This window comes from Salmo salar, chromosome 15 (genome assembly GCF_965601325.2).
Source record: "Salmo salar chromosome 15, fSalSal1, whole genome shotgun sequence".
NCBI lineage: Eukaryota > Metazoa > Chordata > Actinopteri > Salmoniformes > Salmonidae > Salmo > Salmo salar.
In genome coordinates, this window is record NC_138305.1 from 48,136,256 (window position 1) to 48,152,495 (window position 16,240).

The 16,240-nt window shown below is 42.4% G+C and overlaps 1 protein-coding gene across 1 annotated transcript; it reads left to right on the forward strand.

Annotated features, from left to right (window-relative positions):
• The first annotated feature begins 1,692 nt into the window (after nt 1–1,692).
• LOC106571493 (very long chain fatty acid elongase 4) lies at nt 1,693–13,044 on the forward strand. The gene is made up of 7 exons (XM_014144655.3): nt 1,693–2,056; nt 6,937–7,032; nt 7,312–7,499; nt 9,531–9,611; nt 10,862–11,033; nt 11,147–11,274; nt 11,458–13,044. The coding sequence occupies exons 2-7, from the start codon at nt 6,966–6,968 to the stop codon at nt 11,740–11,742; spliced, it is 921 nt and encodes a 306-aa protein (XP_014000130.1). The 5' UTR covers nt 1,693–2,056; nt 6,937–6,965; the 3' UTR covers nt 11,743–13,044.
• Nucleotides 13,045–16,240: the final 3,196 nt, after the last annotated feature.

A 16,240-nucleotide genomic window follows, 5' to 3' on the forward strand; every position in this document is an offset into this window, starting at 1 on the left:
CACACACATTCATGCTACACACACATATCACACATACCTTATTATTTTTGGTAAATAGAGCACAATTCAAACACTTGCCACCCAACCTCCCTCTCCCAAAACATGTGTAAATATTGGACTATAAATTGTGCAATCCTGTATTATGCTAAAATGTTGATTCTATTCTAATGAGCCATTTACTTGATGTTCATATTCTTATATTTCTTATTGTTGTTGCATTGTCAAGAAGGAACTTGCAAGTAAGCAATTCGTTGTATGGTGTATACCATGTGTATCCTGTACATACGACTAATAAAACTTGAAACTAGCATAAAGTTTGGCTATCCTCAGAAGGGCACAAGCTGTGTGTGTGATGTGAATCTGTTGGATGTGTCACATTATATCACTATGAAATTGAAGACAATAATAGGTACTGTACACATGTTATGTAATATTTTCCCCTCCCTTAAATAGTGACTGAAGCAGGGCCTTGGACGCGGTTTGGAGAGGACCCTCCAGTTGGAACATTAACATCACTAATGGAAAAGTACAAAATAACAGAGGTGTAGAAATGAGAGTAAGAAAATAAGAACTTCCTGCCTTTGGAACAGGGCTGGGCTACCGCATTTTGGGCCCTGTGGCACCTACTTACAGCAGGGACCCCGAACCACAAAAAATACAAATACAAATAGATTTTGGGGGGAAAACAGCTAACTTCCTGCATTTCAACACATTGGGCAGAGAAAAAATTGCAGTTTTCTAATGCTATTCTACACATTTTGCCATAAGGTTGAAAGAAAATGTTGCATTTTTAAAGCTAATTTCCTGCAATTCTACACATTTTGCCAATGCTTATGACGTGTTCATATGCTATCTGGGGAGCCCCTAACCTCCAGTGGTCCCCCAACCCAATTATTATTATTTTCAATCAAATAAATTCAAAGGGATCTTGGGCAAATACTTGAGAAGTATATGATATGATATATTCTGATATTAATTGAATATTCTGTTCAATAATTACCAGGCTTGGAGTGGAAAAGTTTTTTAGTTAATCTGGAGAATCACAAATAGGATTGAAAAAAATACAGCTTTAGGTTACACCAGAGAGTATGTAGACCTACAGAAAACGCTGCTGCAACCAAATACTGTACAACCCAGCTGTACTTGTTGGGTATCAATTGATGGTGTGACACTTCCACCTAGTGACGAATTCAGAATATAGAGCAAAGTTGACCGCTCAGTGGAGTATAGGACACACTCTAAAGACAGATGGCTAATTGATTGACACCCTCTACCGGGACATTGGCACATACCCAAAAGCTATTTACAGCCGATGACCTATAGCCTATAATAGCAACAAATATTTGTTGTATAAACTCTAATTTAGTCTACCCAAATTGAAACATGAGAGCAATTAAGGAATCCCGAGGCTATGTCTGATAGAAAATGGCTCATAGCCTACGGCCTACTCTTAGTATGAATTAAAGCCAAAGCTGAATGAACAACACTAAATTAATTGTATTTTGGAAATATAGCATGACCTACTAATGGGTGTCATCGAGGCCAAAAATGCATTATTGCAACAAATGCACTTATCCAGGAGGTTTCCTCACACATCGATGGGTAACAGCAGAGAGGTACCCATTTGTCATGCGCGTTCAAAGACTCCCCGCTTTTTCGTTTCGAGTGGCTTCCGCATTCGCCTATCACTCAGCGAAGCTGAATGCGGGATACGGTGGATGTTGATTATCTCTATCATACAAAGGGGCCATCGGTCTGTCCAGTCAGTGCAGCGGCCCCTGTATTGCAATACCCGCATGCGCAGTGCCATCAGGCTGGTCGGGTATCCTAAGGATCTTAAGCGATGTGCTTGAGCAGCCAGCACGGACCTCATACATGATTTCTTTGCGATAGATTTCCGCTTGCCTTTGCATTTTTGCCAAATTTGGGGTTGATGTCTAATTGTCCGTATAGCAGAGTTGGGGATCAGCGGCTATAACGGCAGAATACGGTCATTTAAAGGCGTTGGCCATCACATTGCACCGGATGTCAGTACACGCACCTAAATCTCGAGAAGGTATGTGGATATGTATTTTTCTCCATAAGGAAATGGTTAAAACAGAAATGCAGAATCGTGTGCTTAGGCTATCATTCTTTAAATAGGTTATTTTGTGAACAAATTAGTACACAGCCTTGGGAAGTGTAGGCTTAGTCTTTTTTCATGAGTTATGCTTTGAGGAATTGAACCGTTCGTTACCTTCTCTTGCGTTCGTTTTCTTTATGCTAATCTGCAGTCCCTTTTGGCCTAATTCATATCACCATAGTTATGTATTTTTCTAGACAATAAACTCAGACAGTGCTTAGAAAATTTCATCGCTTATTCACCCATACTCTCTCCTCCGGCTCTCTCTTCCTAAGAAACAGTGAACTTATATTATGTGAGCATGCGTGACAGTATCCCAGTGGCGGTTCAAGCTGGGACCAGTTGTACTGTTAGAGGGGCCAGTTACATTAACGATATGACAACAATAACGTCTTTCTTCACTGCATTGCAGGCAAAAGACCATGTTCATAATCATCATCGTTGTCACTGTCTAATAACGGATGTAAAAAAAGAATGATAACACATTTTTGCTATGTAAAAATTATTTCATTCTCCACATTTAGGGGGCCACAAGGGGGTCCAAAATTGTTGTCACAGGCCCCCCCAGAACCGCTAGTGCAGTAGCCTACATAGACTCAGTGGATAGGAACTTGCAGTAGCACGTTGTTAGAATATGATGGGTGGCATATAGGAAGGGACTGGATGCAGCCTATAAAATGTGTCTATAAATTGTTTGATCAAATGTTCCCTATATGCTTTTGTATAAACTGTTAACCACATAATTTACCATGTTCAGTCAACCACTCTTTGAAAATTCGCCATGCGCCATATGTGTGAGCGCAAATAAGGGTCTAGTTCATAGGGGCAAGTTATCGCTTTAAATGATGCCCCTGCGAATGTGGGTCGCTCGGCGTTTGGACTTACGTCTAAGCTCGTAGAGCAATTGGATTTAAGCCTCTTGATCGCACCGCGCAAAACCTGCTGACACAAGCGTCCCGGTTCTTTGTGTGCTCTCATGCCCGTTTCCACGGGCGACCGGGCCTATTTGGGTGATTTTCTTTCTCTCTCCCATCCTCCCATTTCCTCTTCCGTTTTGAAAACGAAACTTAACCCCCATTGTCAGTGAATGTGTTTTTTTCAGGTTCCCCCAAACTCCCCAATTGTCAGTGAATGTGTTTTTTTCAGGTTCCCCCAAACTCCCCAATAAGTTTTCACAAATTAATTAGACCTATTATGATCTTTAAGACAATAAGATGATTCTAGTGTGTGGTTTACAACATGTTATAAACTGGGTGGTTCGAGCCCTGAATCTGATTGGCTGACGGCCGTGGTATATCAGACCATATACCATACGTTTCTAACCAGTTTATAATAGCAATAAGGCACCTCGGGGGGTTGGAATATATGGCTGATATACCACGGCCAAGGGCTGTATCCAGGCAATCCGTGTTGCGTTATGCGTAAGAACAGCCCTTAGCCGTGGTATATTGGCCATGTACCACACCTCCTCGGGCCTTATTGCTTAATTATAACACTAGGCCGAATGAACACTAAGTTGCGGGCATTGTCATGCTGAAACAGGAAAGGGCCTTCCCCAAACTGTTGCCAAGTTGGAAGCACAGAATCGTCTAGAATGTCATTGAATGCTGTCGCGTTAAGATTTCCCTTCACTGGAACTAATTGGCCTAGCCCGAACCATGAAAAACAGCCCCAGACATTATTCCTCCTCCACCAAATTTTACAGTTGGCACTATGCATTGGGACAGGTAGCGTCCTCCTGGCATCCGCCAAACTCAGATTCGTCCGTCGGACTGCCAGAGGGTGAAGAGGGATTCGTCACTCCAGAGAACGCGTTTCCACTGCTCCAGAGTCCAATGGCGGCAAGCTTTCCACCACTCCAGCCGACGCTTGGGATTCCGCATGGTGATCTTAGGCTTGTGTGCGGCAGCTTGGCCATGGAAACCCATTTCATGAAGCTCCCGACGAACAGTTCTTGTGTTGACATTGCTTCCAGAGACGATTTGGAACTCGGTAGTGAGTGTTGCAACCGAGGACAGATGATTTTTACGTGCTACACACTTCAGCACTCGCCGGTCCCGTTCTGTGAGCTTGTGGCTGAGCTGTTGTTGTGGGTGTGTCCCTTGCTCCTAGAAGTTTCCACTTCACAATAACAGCACTTACAGCTGACCGGGGCAGGTCTAGCAGGGCACAAATTTGATGAGCTGACTTGTTGAAAAGGTGGCATCCTTTGCGGTGTCACGTTGAAAGTCACTGAGCTCTTCAGTAAGGCCATTCTACTGCCAATGTTTGACTATGGAGATTGCATGGCTGTGTGCTCGATTTTATACACCTGTCAGCAGTGGGTGTGGCTGAATTAGCTGAATCCACTAATTTGAAGGTGTGTCCACATACTTTTGTATATATAGTGCATCAACCTACGTGACATCAAAGAGAGCCAACCAGATTTCTGGTAGAGAATGTAGTGATGAGTACTAAAATGTGTACTGTATGTTGTTCTCCAAAGTCTTTTATACACCCATTCAAATAAGGCTTGAGTAGCACACATTTAGGGAAAGGGGGATACCTAGTCAGTTGTCCAACAATGTATTCAACTGAAATGTGTCTTCCGCATTTAACCCAACCCCTCTGAATCAGAGAGGTGCGGGGGGCTGCCTTAATCGACATCCACGTCTTCGGCGCCCGGGGAACAGTGGGTTAACTGCCTTGCTCAGGGGCAGAACGACAGATTTTTACCTTGTCAGCTATTTACAAACAACTTTTAAATTCGTTTTTATACTGAACAAAAATGTAAACGCAACATGCAACATTAGGCCCTAGTTTATGGATTTCACATGACTGGGAATACAGATATGCATGTTGGTTACAGATACCTTCAAAAAAATGGGCCTCACAGTGGGCCTCAGGATCTGAACATTCAATTCTCTGCTAACAGCTCTGGTGGACATTCCTCCTGTCAGCATGCCAGTTGCACACTCCGTCAAAACTTGAGACATCTGTGGCATTGTGTTGTGACAAAACTGCACATTTTAAAGTGGCCTTTTATTATACCCAGCGCAAGGTGCACCTGTGTAATGACCATGCTGTTTAATCAGCTTATTGATATGCCACACCTGTCAGGTGGATGGATTATCTTGGCAAAGGAGAAATGCTCACTAACAGGGATGTAAACACATTTCTGCACAACATTTGAGAGGAATAAGCTTTTTGTCCGTATGGAACATTTCTGGGATCTTTACTTTCAGCTCATGAATCATGAAACCAACACTTTACATCTTGTCTTAGAACATGTGTGTGGGGGGGGGATGGGTAACCACAAAGACCTACTCTGTCCACACTGATCAGTTGTTAGGCCTCTTGTAGATCTGTGCAATTAGTGTGAGGCTCGAAATAAACCCTGCACTAACAGTTTAGACCAGGGAATGTTCGTACGTATGGGTGATCCATGTGCAGAGTTTGGCAAACTCAGAGTTTGAACTTGATGTTAAAGGGATTCTTTGGGATTTGGGCCATTTTTACATCTCTAATTACAGTACGAAGGAAGTTAGAGGTAGTTTTGCGAGCCAATGCTAACTAGCGTTAGCGCAAAGACTGAAAGTCTATGGTATCTGCTAGCATACAGTACCAGTCATTGCGCTAACGCTAGTTAACAAATGCTCTAGTGCTAGTTAGCAACTTCCTTCAAACTGCACGCAGAGAAATAAAAATGGTATCCACGAGTTCATCTGACTCTGGGGAAGTAGAAAGGGCTAAAGTATCTGTTTGAAGTGATGCTCCAGAACTTTTGTATAATTTCAGCCAGTAGTTTTCAAATTGTTGCTCACGAGCCAAAACTAGTCTCCGTTTTTTGTGTACTACCTCAGCCAATTCTGTACTACGTCATCCGTTTCATATGACATGTTAGGTCCTGCAAAATAATTTTATATATATGAGTGGGTGTGTCCCTTGAATGAGTGGGTGTGTCTAAACGTTGACTGGTACTGTATATATATATATATATATATATATATATATATATATATATATATATATATATATATATATATATATATACACACACACACATATATATATATATATATACACACACATATACATACAGTACCAGTCAAAGTTTAGACACACACACTCATTCAAGGGTTTTTCTGTATTTTTACTATTTTCTACATTGTAAAATAATAGAAGACATCAAAACTATTAAATTACGCATATGGAATCATGTAGTAACTAAAAAAGTGTTAAACAAATCAAAATATGTTTATTTGAGATTCTTCAAAGTAGCCACCCTTTGCCTCGATGACAGCTTTTGACTGGTACTGTATATATATATTTTTTTACAATTTGTATGATATGTTACAAATACAATTCGTACAATATGTTACGAATTTGTTGTGCTTAAATAAGATCCCGGACTGCATCTTTAACTTCACCAACATTACATTAAGGTTTTCAATTATCTAAAGGGGCTTAAGACGTCCGCATGCTTCCCAGCTGAAACAGTTTGGTAGAGTTCGTGCATATATTAGGACTACATTTTGTGACGTTTTTGTTCGTTTTGGACTTCAGTGAGGGTTTTTCCAGCTGTTCGGGCACACACATTTCTAAACCTCTTCGGTGATTGGTCAACACTAGGGATTCTTCAATAAAGTCTTTGTCATTCAATGAGAGACGACTCATTTTCATGCACATTCTTTCATAGAAAAAAATACTGCACCAAAATTGCGCAACAATTATCTCTTCGGCAAAAACATCAAAATTAATGACAGATTTCTATAATTATCTTATATTAATTTCGACTATTTTGAAGACTGGCGGCTCTCTTTCTCTCACTGCAGCATAAGCAGGACCAAATCCAGACGCAGTCATGGAAGCTGTCACCCACTTTATGAATGACACGGTAGAGTTCTACAGATGGAGCCTTACTATAGCAGGTGAGTTAGTGTTGATTTCTCTCACATAGCAGGGACAGTCTGCTAATCTAACCACGCACACAAGCACAAACTCAGGTACGCATGGTTGCTTGTGTGAGTGTGTGTGTGCGCAATACACACTATTAGAGCAATTCGGAGTACTGCAATTGAGTCTATCCTCCAGACACCATTGGTGCAACATTGTGTAGTCATACATTCAGACAGGATTCAGTCATACATTACATGTGTGTGTCTGTCATATGACCACTGCTGACATTAACTTTCCTGTCCCTCTCCTAGACAAGCGAGTGGAGAAATGGCCGATGATGTCGTCGCCCGCCCCCACCCTGGCCATCAGCTGTCTGTACTTGCTCTTCCTGTGGGTGGGGCCTAAGTACATGCAGAATCGAGAGCCTTTCGAGCTAAGGAAGACCCTCATAGTGTACAACTTCAGTATGGTGATACTCAACTTTTACATCGCCAAAGAGGTAACCAGCTCCATTCCTTTTACACCAAAAGTCAATAATGGCATGTTCCATTTCTTTTCAGGTCATTGTCTAGTTGGTTCCTAGGCCCTGTCCCTTCAGTGTCTACAGTTTGGAAACGGCTTCACACTGGGCACACACTGATTGAATCAACATTGTTTCCACATCATTTCAACAAAATGACATTGAACCAATGTGGAATTGATGTCTGTACCCAGTAGGTTGATAGGTGATAGCAATATGACCTCTGCTTTAAGTTCATCTATTGTTCAGCAAGGTTGTGCCATCACCGAATGGCTGATGTAGCATGCCATGTACCAACCCTGCCTGAATTCATTACTATACTCACATACCATACCTAGGACTGCACCTGTCAACCATCCACTACAGTTATACAGTTGAAGTTTACATATACCTTAGCCAAATACATTTAAACTCAGTTTCACAATTCCTGACATTTAATCCTAGTAAGAATTCCCTGTCTTAGGTCAGTTAGGATCACCACTTTATTTTAAGAATGTGAAATGTTAGAGTAATAGTGGAGAGAATGATTTATTTCAGCATCACATTCCCAGTGGGTCTGAAGTTTACATACAGTCAATTCGTATTTGGTAGCATTGCCTTTACATTGTTTAACTTGGGTCAAACATTTCGGGTAGCCTTCCACAAGCTTCCCACAATAAGTTTGGTGAAGTTCGATACTTTTATACCTGTTTCCTCCAGCATCTTCACAAGGTCCTTTGCTGTTGTAATGGGATTGATTTGCACTTTTCGCACCAAAGTACGTTAATCTCTAGGAGACAAAACGCGTCTCCTCCCTGAGCGCTTATGACAGCTGCGTGTCCCATGGTGTTTATACTTGCGTACTATCGTTTGTACAGATGAACGTGGTACCTTCAGGCGTTTGGAAATTGCTCCCAAGGATGAACCAGACTTGTGGAGGCCTACAATATTTTTGCTGAGGTCTTGGATGATTTATTTTGATTTTCTTATGATGTCAAGCAAAGAGGCACTGAGTTTGAATGTAGGCCTTGAAATACATCCACAGATACACCTCCAATTGACTCAAAAAATGTCAATTAGCCTATCAGAAGCTTCTAACGCCATGACATCATTTTCTGGAATTTTCCAAGCTGTTTAAAGGCACAATCAACTTAGTGTAGCTTAGTGCATGTAAACTTCTGACCCACTGGAATTGTGATATAGTGAATTATAAGTGAAATAATCTGTCTGTAAACAATTGTTGGAAAACTTACTTGTGTCATGCATAAAGTAGATGTCCTAACCGACTTGCCAAAACTATAGTTTGTTAACAAGAAATTTGTGGAGTGGTTGAAAAACGAGTTTTAATTACTCCAATCTAAGTGTATGTAAACTTCCAACTTCAACTGTATATATATATATATATATATATATATATATATATATATATATATATATATATATATATATATATAGTCCTTTTAGACCTGTAGACACAGAGGAAATAGGGTCTAGGGCACAACTCCAGTCCCCGACAGCTGCAGTGCTGCTGGTTTTCATTTCTCCCTGGCAATTGCTTCCACATCCCCGGCCCCCCCAAGGTGTAAATTGGTCTCTGTGGCCCTTGAGGACTGGTGGTGTGTATCCATGGTATAGAGACTTTTGTTTGGCGCGCGGATCAATTAAGAAAACTCAGTCGGGGTGTTGTTACAGTTAGAATAGTAGAATACACCATTTCAAAATTGGTTATGCATTATCAGTTTTTCTCTGATGTCAGTCACTGACGGTCACTCAATTAGCCCATGTCAGCTAACAACAACATTTCTCTTAGATCCCCCAAAAGGCTAGGGGCCGGGTCTGAGTACATGTGTGGGTATGGATGTCGGTCCAGCGCAGACCCGTGAGCCACTGCGGGCCCTCATGAGGAGTTCCGATATTTTTGTGGCCCCCACCCCAATCAAAGTTGCGCATTCCTGGTCTAGAGGAAAGGGACTATCTCTAACATTGTGTTCCTAATGTTGTGCTGATAACTTTGTATCTCTGTGGCCTCAGCTCCTCCTGGGTGCAAGAGCAGCGGGGTACAGCTACCTATGTCAACCTGTCAGCTACTCCAACGACGTCAACGAAGTCAGGGTGAGCAAACATGACACCCTACATTCTTTTTCTATAAATTTAGTGAAAAGGCCAAGAGCTGGAGCTTGTCTGGTCATTCTGTTCATGAGCCAGCAAAGACTGGAAATATTTGCCTTCCAGCCTTCTAATTTATACAGGTTGGGTCTCCTGTATTTGAGGTGTAGAGTAAGGTCCAGCTTTAGCAGCATGCTGTTCTGTGTAAATCTAAGCAGCGGTACTGTAATCCTATTGTTAGGTTTAGTAGACTATCACTCTATTTGTGTGTGTATGTAAGAGATAGAGGGAGAGGCGTGACCTTTTGCATAAAGGGGAGGAGTTATTATGTCTCACCACTTCTGAACCCACCCATAGCATGATGGCGTTACTGAGGGATAAGAGTGACACTCAGGGCACTGTGGCACACAGCTTCTTTCTCTCTCTCTCTGTCTCTCTCTCTCTCTCTCTCTGTCTCTCTCTCTCTCTCACACTCTTTTTCTCTCTCTCTCTGTGTGTGTGTGTGTGTGTGTGTGTGTGTGTGTGTGTGTGTGTGTGTGTGTGTGTGTGTGTGTGTGTGTGTGTGTGTGTGTGTGTGTGTGTGTGTGTGTGTCAATTACAAATGGATGCGAGAGAGAGAGAGAGTATGTTGGTGGGGGTTGAGAATGGATATGGACAGGCTACTTTGTCCAGTTGTAGTCTGACATACAAGAGGTTGAGCTCTACTTTCCATTTAGGCTTGGGAACAAGCCAGCAACAAGCCTGATACAACAGCTATCCTCATGTATTAGCTCTTACTGTACCATCCCCTTAACAAAACACTTTCTCTACCAGACCACAGGCTAACCTGCCATGTCATTCACCAATGACCCCTTTCACTGTCATCACGATCCCCTATGAAAAGTGTTGACCCGAACATTGTTGACTCTGACCTTCGATTTACAGAGATGTTCCAGGTGCAGTTATCTTTGATCTTGGTCAGGATCCAATTGAACCTTACTCCCAACTTCAGTGACTTCAATAGATTCAATAATTGCAATAAGATATATTTGTGCGTGTGAGGGTGTGTCCTTGATGCATGATAATGAGAGTGTGTGTGAAAAGCAAGGTGGCTAGTGGTGTTATCCGTCATCTCAACCCAGTGAAATCCATAAAATCCTCTTCAATCCTCTTTAAAGCGTTTCAGGAAATTGGGAATCTTCATTGTCTTTGAGTTTTGAGTCCCTAAAACCAGATGGATTTGAGATAGCTCACTCCCTTCCTCTTCACGTTGGCAGATAGCGTCTGCTCTGTGGTGGTACTACATCTCTAAGGGAGTGGAGTATCTGGATACGGTGTTCTTCATCCTGAGGAGGAAGTTTAACCAGGTCAGCTTCCTCCATGTCTACCATCACTGCACCATGTTCATCCTCTGGTGGATCGGAATCAAGTGGGTCCCAGGAGGACAGTGTAAGTACCTAGGGGTATATTGTGTGTTGATGACATAACATGCTGACATACACTCACAAGCAGCCTGACCTGTATCCCCTCTGAACTGCCTTAAACCTATATCCCCCTCACAGCGTTCTTTGGAGCAGGCATAAACTCATCCATCCATGTCCTGATGTATGGATACTATGGCCTGGCCGCTTTCGGACCCAAGATCCAGAAATTCCTCTGGTGGAAGAAATACCTGACCATCATTCAGATGGTAAGTCTCCATGTTACTGTGGCCATAGCACAGCTGTTCAGGTAGTGTGTGATTGATACTGAAACACATCTTTGCATGTCAAAATATATTTAATTGTTTGGAGTGTGCAGTCTGACTCATTGATCAGGGATTATGTTGAGATTATGACATTCGGATTAAGCATGTGTCTTGTGTACGTCACAGATCCAGTTCCATGTGACCATCGGCCATGCAGGCTACTCCCTCTACACTGGCTGCCCATTCCCCGCTTGGATGCAATGGGCCCTTATTGGCTACGCCGTCACCTTCATCATCCTATTCGGCAATTTCTACTACCAGACCTACCGGCGCACCCCACACTCCGCCCTCAAGGCGTCCAAGTCCGTCACCAACGGCATTTCCACAGCAACCAACGGCTACAACAAGTTAGAGGAGGTAGAGGAGAACGGGAAGAAGCAGCAGAAAAAGGGAAGAGCGAAGAGGGAGTGAGGAGGAAGTGGAGAGAACGGAGGGAGCCTCTGTCAAACCAATAGGAGGACCGTGGGGTGAAAGGGCAGGGGAGGTAGGGGGGTTCAGGGATGAAAGTTCAAAAGGCAGATGGGATTCCACTACACCCCTGCCCATGCAGGATGTTTTAAGGATGTGAATTGTGACCAACTTGCTGGTGAAGGTGTGTGTGTGTGTGTGTGTGTGTGTGTGTGTGTGTGTGTGTGTGTGTGTGTGTGTGTGTGTGTGTGTGTGTATCAGGGGTTTGGTGAGGTTTGGGTATGGAGGGATAGGGGTGGGAGGAGGGTGTTGATTGTCTATATAGTAGTTATTTTTTTATAATATAAGAAAGTCGCTGCTCTTCGTGTAGAGTCTGTGCTCTGTCTCTTTACTTTGGGGTCCTGGTCGAAGATAGGACCGTAAAAAGACCACAACCACAGAGACCACAGAGACTCAGCAGCCGCAGTGTTTAAAACCAAAACTCCACCCATTTTGTACTTTTATTTGTTTAACTAAATGCTGATGTATTTTGTTGCATTGTAAATTAGATTCAATGAAATTTGTACCAAAGAGGGTTTACTTTGCATTGGGCGATGAGTAACCAAAATACTGGTGGGGCATTATTAAGGATTAAACATGGTTTTAGGGAACAGGAGCTGTTCTCAATTCTATTTTTGTTCCTCTCTACGTGTCGCAGACACAATTGTGTCAGTACTTAAGTACCGGTCTACCTGTCTACCTGGAACACAGACTAACTGCAAGCCCCCTCTGCCATACACACCTGCCCTAACGTATATAATATACACAAACACACACATTCCTGGAACGTGTGTCTGTGCGAGAGATTGAGGGAATGATGGGCACATTGAATGCATCGTAGTGAATCTATAGGGAGTTTGGGTGGCTAGTCATATGTGCAAGTTGTTAGTATATCATTATGGAGTTTGGGTGGGTAACATACTGTACATGGAAATTGGCTGACAAACACCTTTACTGCTAACTGAGTGTTTATCTATTTGTTTGGTTATTAAATTGGTTCTGTGCTTTGATATTGTTCTTTTTGTTGTTGTGGTGGATCTCACAGATGTCCTGCGTTATTTTGCTCATTTTGTGCTGTGCAATGTAGCTACGGTGCAACTGAGAAACATGTCTAACTCAAGACAACATAAGAAGGACTGAGGGGGAAAGGGATATCTCATCTCAAAGGGCTTTTAAAAAAATACTATAGTCATTATTTTATTTAAATAAAACATACAGCTACTGGCTGCAGGTACAACGGAAATAAAGAGGATGCCAACAACCCTATTCTTTCTTTATGTGTATATTAGTGTCTATGTTACTGGATGGATGTGTATCTTTATGTTTGTATGTTTTTGTCTTTTATTTAAGACAAAAAAAACGAATACCTGATCAATCCAAAACTGAACCCTAATTTCAAAACGAAACCCTAAACCGTCAATATCCTCTTTCCTAACCCGAAGCCTGCTTAAAAACCCTTCTGTCACCCCAGTGGCGGTCGGCACTGTTTAAGATGAGGGAGGATGATTATTTTGTTTATCAACATGGCCTTATCTCTATTACAGCATATTGGATGACTGTCATTCATATTCCATTCACCCAGCTCAAAATCAAATCAAATTTTATTGGTCACATACACATGGTTGGTTAGCAGATGTTAATGCGAGTGTAGTGCAATGCTTGTGCTTCTAGTTCCGACAGTGCAGTAATATCTAACAAGTAATCTAATAATTCCCCAACAACTACCAAATACACACAAATCTAAAGAGGTGAATGAGAATATATACTTATATATAAGTATATGGATGAGCGATGGTCAAGCGGCATAGGCAAGGTGCAATAGATGGTATAAAATACAGTATATACAAGTGTAATGTAAGAGTAATGTAAGATAAGTAAACATTATTGAAGAGGCATTATTTAAAGTGGCATTGTTTAAAGTGGCCAGTGATTGGGTCTGAATGTAGGCAACAGCCTCTCTGAGTGATTACCGTTTAACAGTCTGATGGCCTTGAGATAGAAGCTGTTTTTCAGTCTCTCGGTCCCAGCTTTGATGCACCTGTACTGACCTCGCCTTCTGGATGATAGCGGGGTGAACAGGCAGTGGCTCGGGTGGTTGTTATCCTTGATGATCTTTTTGGCCTTCCTGTGACATCGGGTGCTGTAGGTGTCATGGAGGGCAGGTAGTTTGCCCCAGGTGATGTAACATCGATAGGCATAGGTTACTATGTGATGCTTGAATTTCCCCTGTACCCTTCATGAGGTTGCTACAACCTAGCCTATGAATTAAAGTTTACAACGTAGGTGCACAGGTAGAGAGAATTTTGAATAATCAAGATGGCAGACAGTGACACATTCCACCTTGCACACTCTTGCCTGCATCTTGCTGATCTAGAGTGTAGTCATTAGTCCAACATTTGCAAACAAGAGTTTCTATTGGACAAATTCAGGTATGTTTGTCCCCCTTTCGTTCCCTTTGCTTCCGTTTAAGAAATATTTTTTAACAGAATCGGTGCAATGAACCTGATCACACACAAAAACAGTTCACTTTTATAGCAACCACATACAAACAGCTCTTTGTATATATAATTCCTTCTCACATCTATCTACGCTGTCTCCCCCTCGCAACTTTTCCCTTTGTTTGTGGACTTCAGTGCACAACACATCAGCTGTCTGTGACCAGGCGAAAAAACCTTTCCAAGCCATACCTTCATATCATGACCACTAACCGCACACAGCCTACATCGTTGTCACGTCATAGTCAACATAGCTACTAGAACTAGAGCGTTAGTAAACCCGCTAAAAGCAGTTTAGCAGTTACACCAGCGGGACTTGGTGGCAATAACTTAATAAAACCAAAAGCTTACCTTGACTTGGAAGATTTCCCGTGTTGGATAGCCATAGCCAGCTAGCTAACATAGCATCCCTCTCTGTTTGAGCTGGGTGTTTGTGTAGGCTAAACTAGCTAGCTGCATTCGATGCTAGCTAAGGAAATGAAAGTGAAAAATATATATTCTACGAAATATAGCTAGCTCTCGCTCTTTCTCGCGCTCTCTTTGTTCTCCTTTATTTTGGTAGAAATTAATTTGTTCAAAACTGTTCAACTATTGTCTTTCTCTCTCTTTGAGTCAACTACTCACCATATTTTATGCTCTGCAGTGCTAGCTAGCTGTAGCGTATGCTTTCAGTACTAAATTAATTCTCTGATCCTTTGATTGGGTGGACAACATGTCAGTTCATGCACCAAGAGCGCTGATATGTTGGAAGACGTCCTCCGGGAGTTGTCATAATTACTGTGAAAGTCTATGGAAGGAGGTGAGCACCATTGGCCTCTTAGGTTTTGTATTGAAGTTAATGTACCCAGAGGAGGACAGAAGCTAACTGTCCTCCGGCTACACCATGGTGCTACCCTACAGAGAGCTGCTGAGGCTACTGTAGACCTTCATTGCAAAACAGTGGGTTTTAATAAATTATTGGGTGGAGAGAATATATTTAGTATGGGTTTATCTAAAAAGGATAACTTTTTTAATGTTTCACTCGTTCTATTTTTAGGAAATTCACTGAGGAGGATGGTCCTCCCCTTCCTCCTCTGAGGAGCCTCCACTGGTCTACCCCCATCTCAGAAACCCTCTCTCCATCCTCCCCTCCACCCAGAAGCCTTTAGAATTCTCATTCTCAAAGTTTCCAAAGGTCTGTACATCTCTGGCTCTGATGAGCAGGATTCCTCCACCTCTTCTCTCCTCTCCCGGCCCACCCTACCTCCCTCTCCCTCTGTCCCCTGGGTCAAGCAAATTCCTAGGAGTGACAGAGGTAGAGAGAGAGAGAGAGAGAGAGAGAGAGAGAGAGAGAGAGAGAGAGAGAGAGAGAGAGAGGCCTGTGTCTCTGGGGCTTGGCCAGACAGCTCTGCCCTAATCTGAGGGGGGGTAAATTGGCTTTAGCTGTAAAAGAGCTTATGCCTACGTCACAAAGCGAGTTAACCCAGGAATTCAGGTCACTGTGGAAAAGAGGAGCCTTCTGTAATCTTCCTTTGGGTCGTTGACACTCACACATATGTACATACATCAAATCAAATTTTATTGGTCACTTACACATATTTAGCAGATGTCATTGCGGGTGTAGCGAGTTGCTTGTGTTCCTAGCTTGTGTTCCTACAGTCCAGTAGTATCTAACAATTCACAACAATACACACAATTCTAAAAGTAAAACAATGGAATTAAGAAATACCGGTATGCTTATACTATATACACAGAGTTCACACACTGTCTCTTACACACAATGCATAGACACATATGCAACATTCACACATGTTAACACACACACACAAAACTGCACATATGCAACACACACACATACTAGTCAGCTTCTGTGCCATATGTTAACAGATACATGGAGAGGATTTTCACAAGACATCTAGTGACATCAGTGCTGACTCAATTTCCAGCCTCACTCCTAATGCTGTCACCGCCTTCCTCCTCATCTGCCT

Coding starts and splice junctions, on each gene's coding strand:
- LOC106571493 (XM_014144655.3), top strand. CDS start 6,966: ATGGAAGCTGTCACCCACTTTATGAATGACACGGTAGAGTTCTACAGA. Junction 9,612..10,861: donor ACGACGTCAACGAAGTCAGG/GTGAGCAAACAT, acceptor TCACGTTGGCAG/ATAGCGTCTGCTCTGTGGTG. Junction 11,034..11,146: donor GTGGGTCCCAGGAGGACAGT/GTAAGTACCTAG, acceptor TCCCCCTCACAG/CGTTCTTTGGAGCAGGCATA.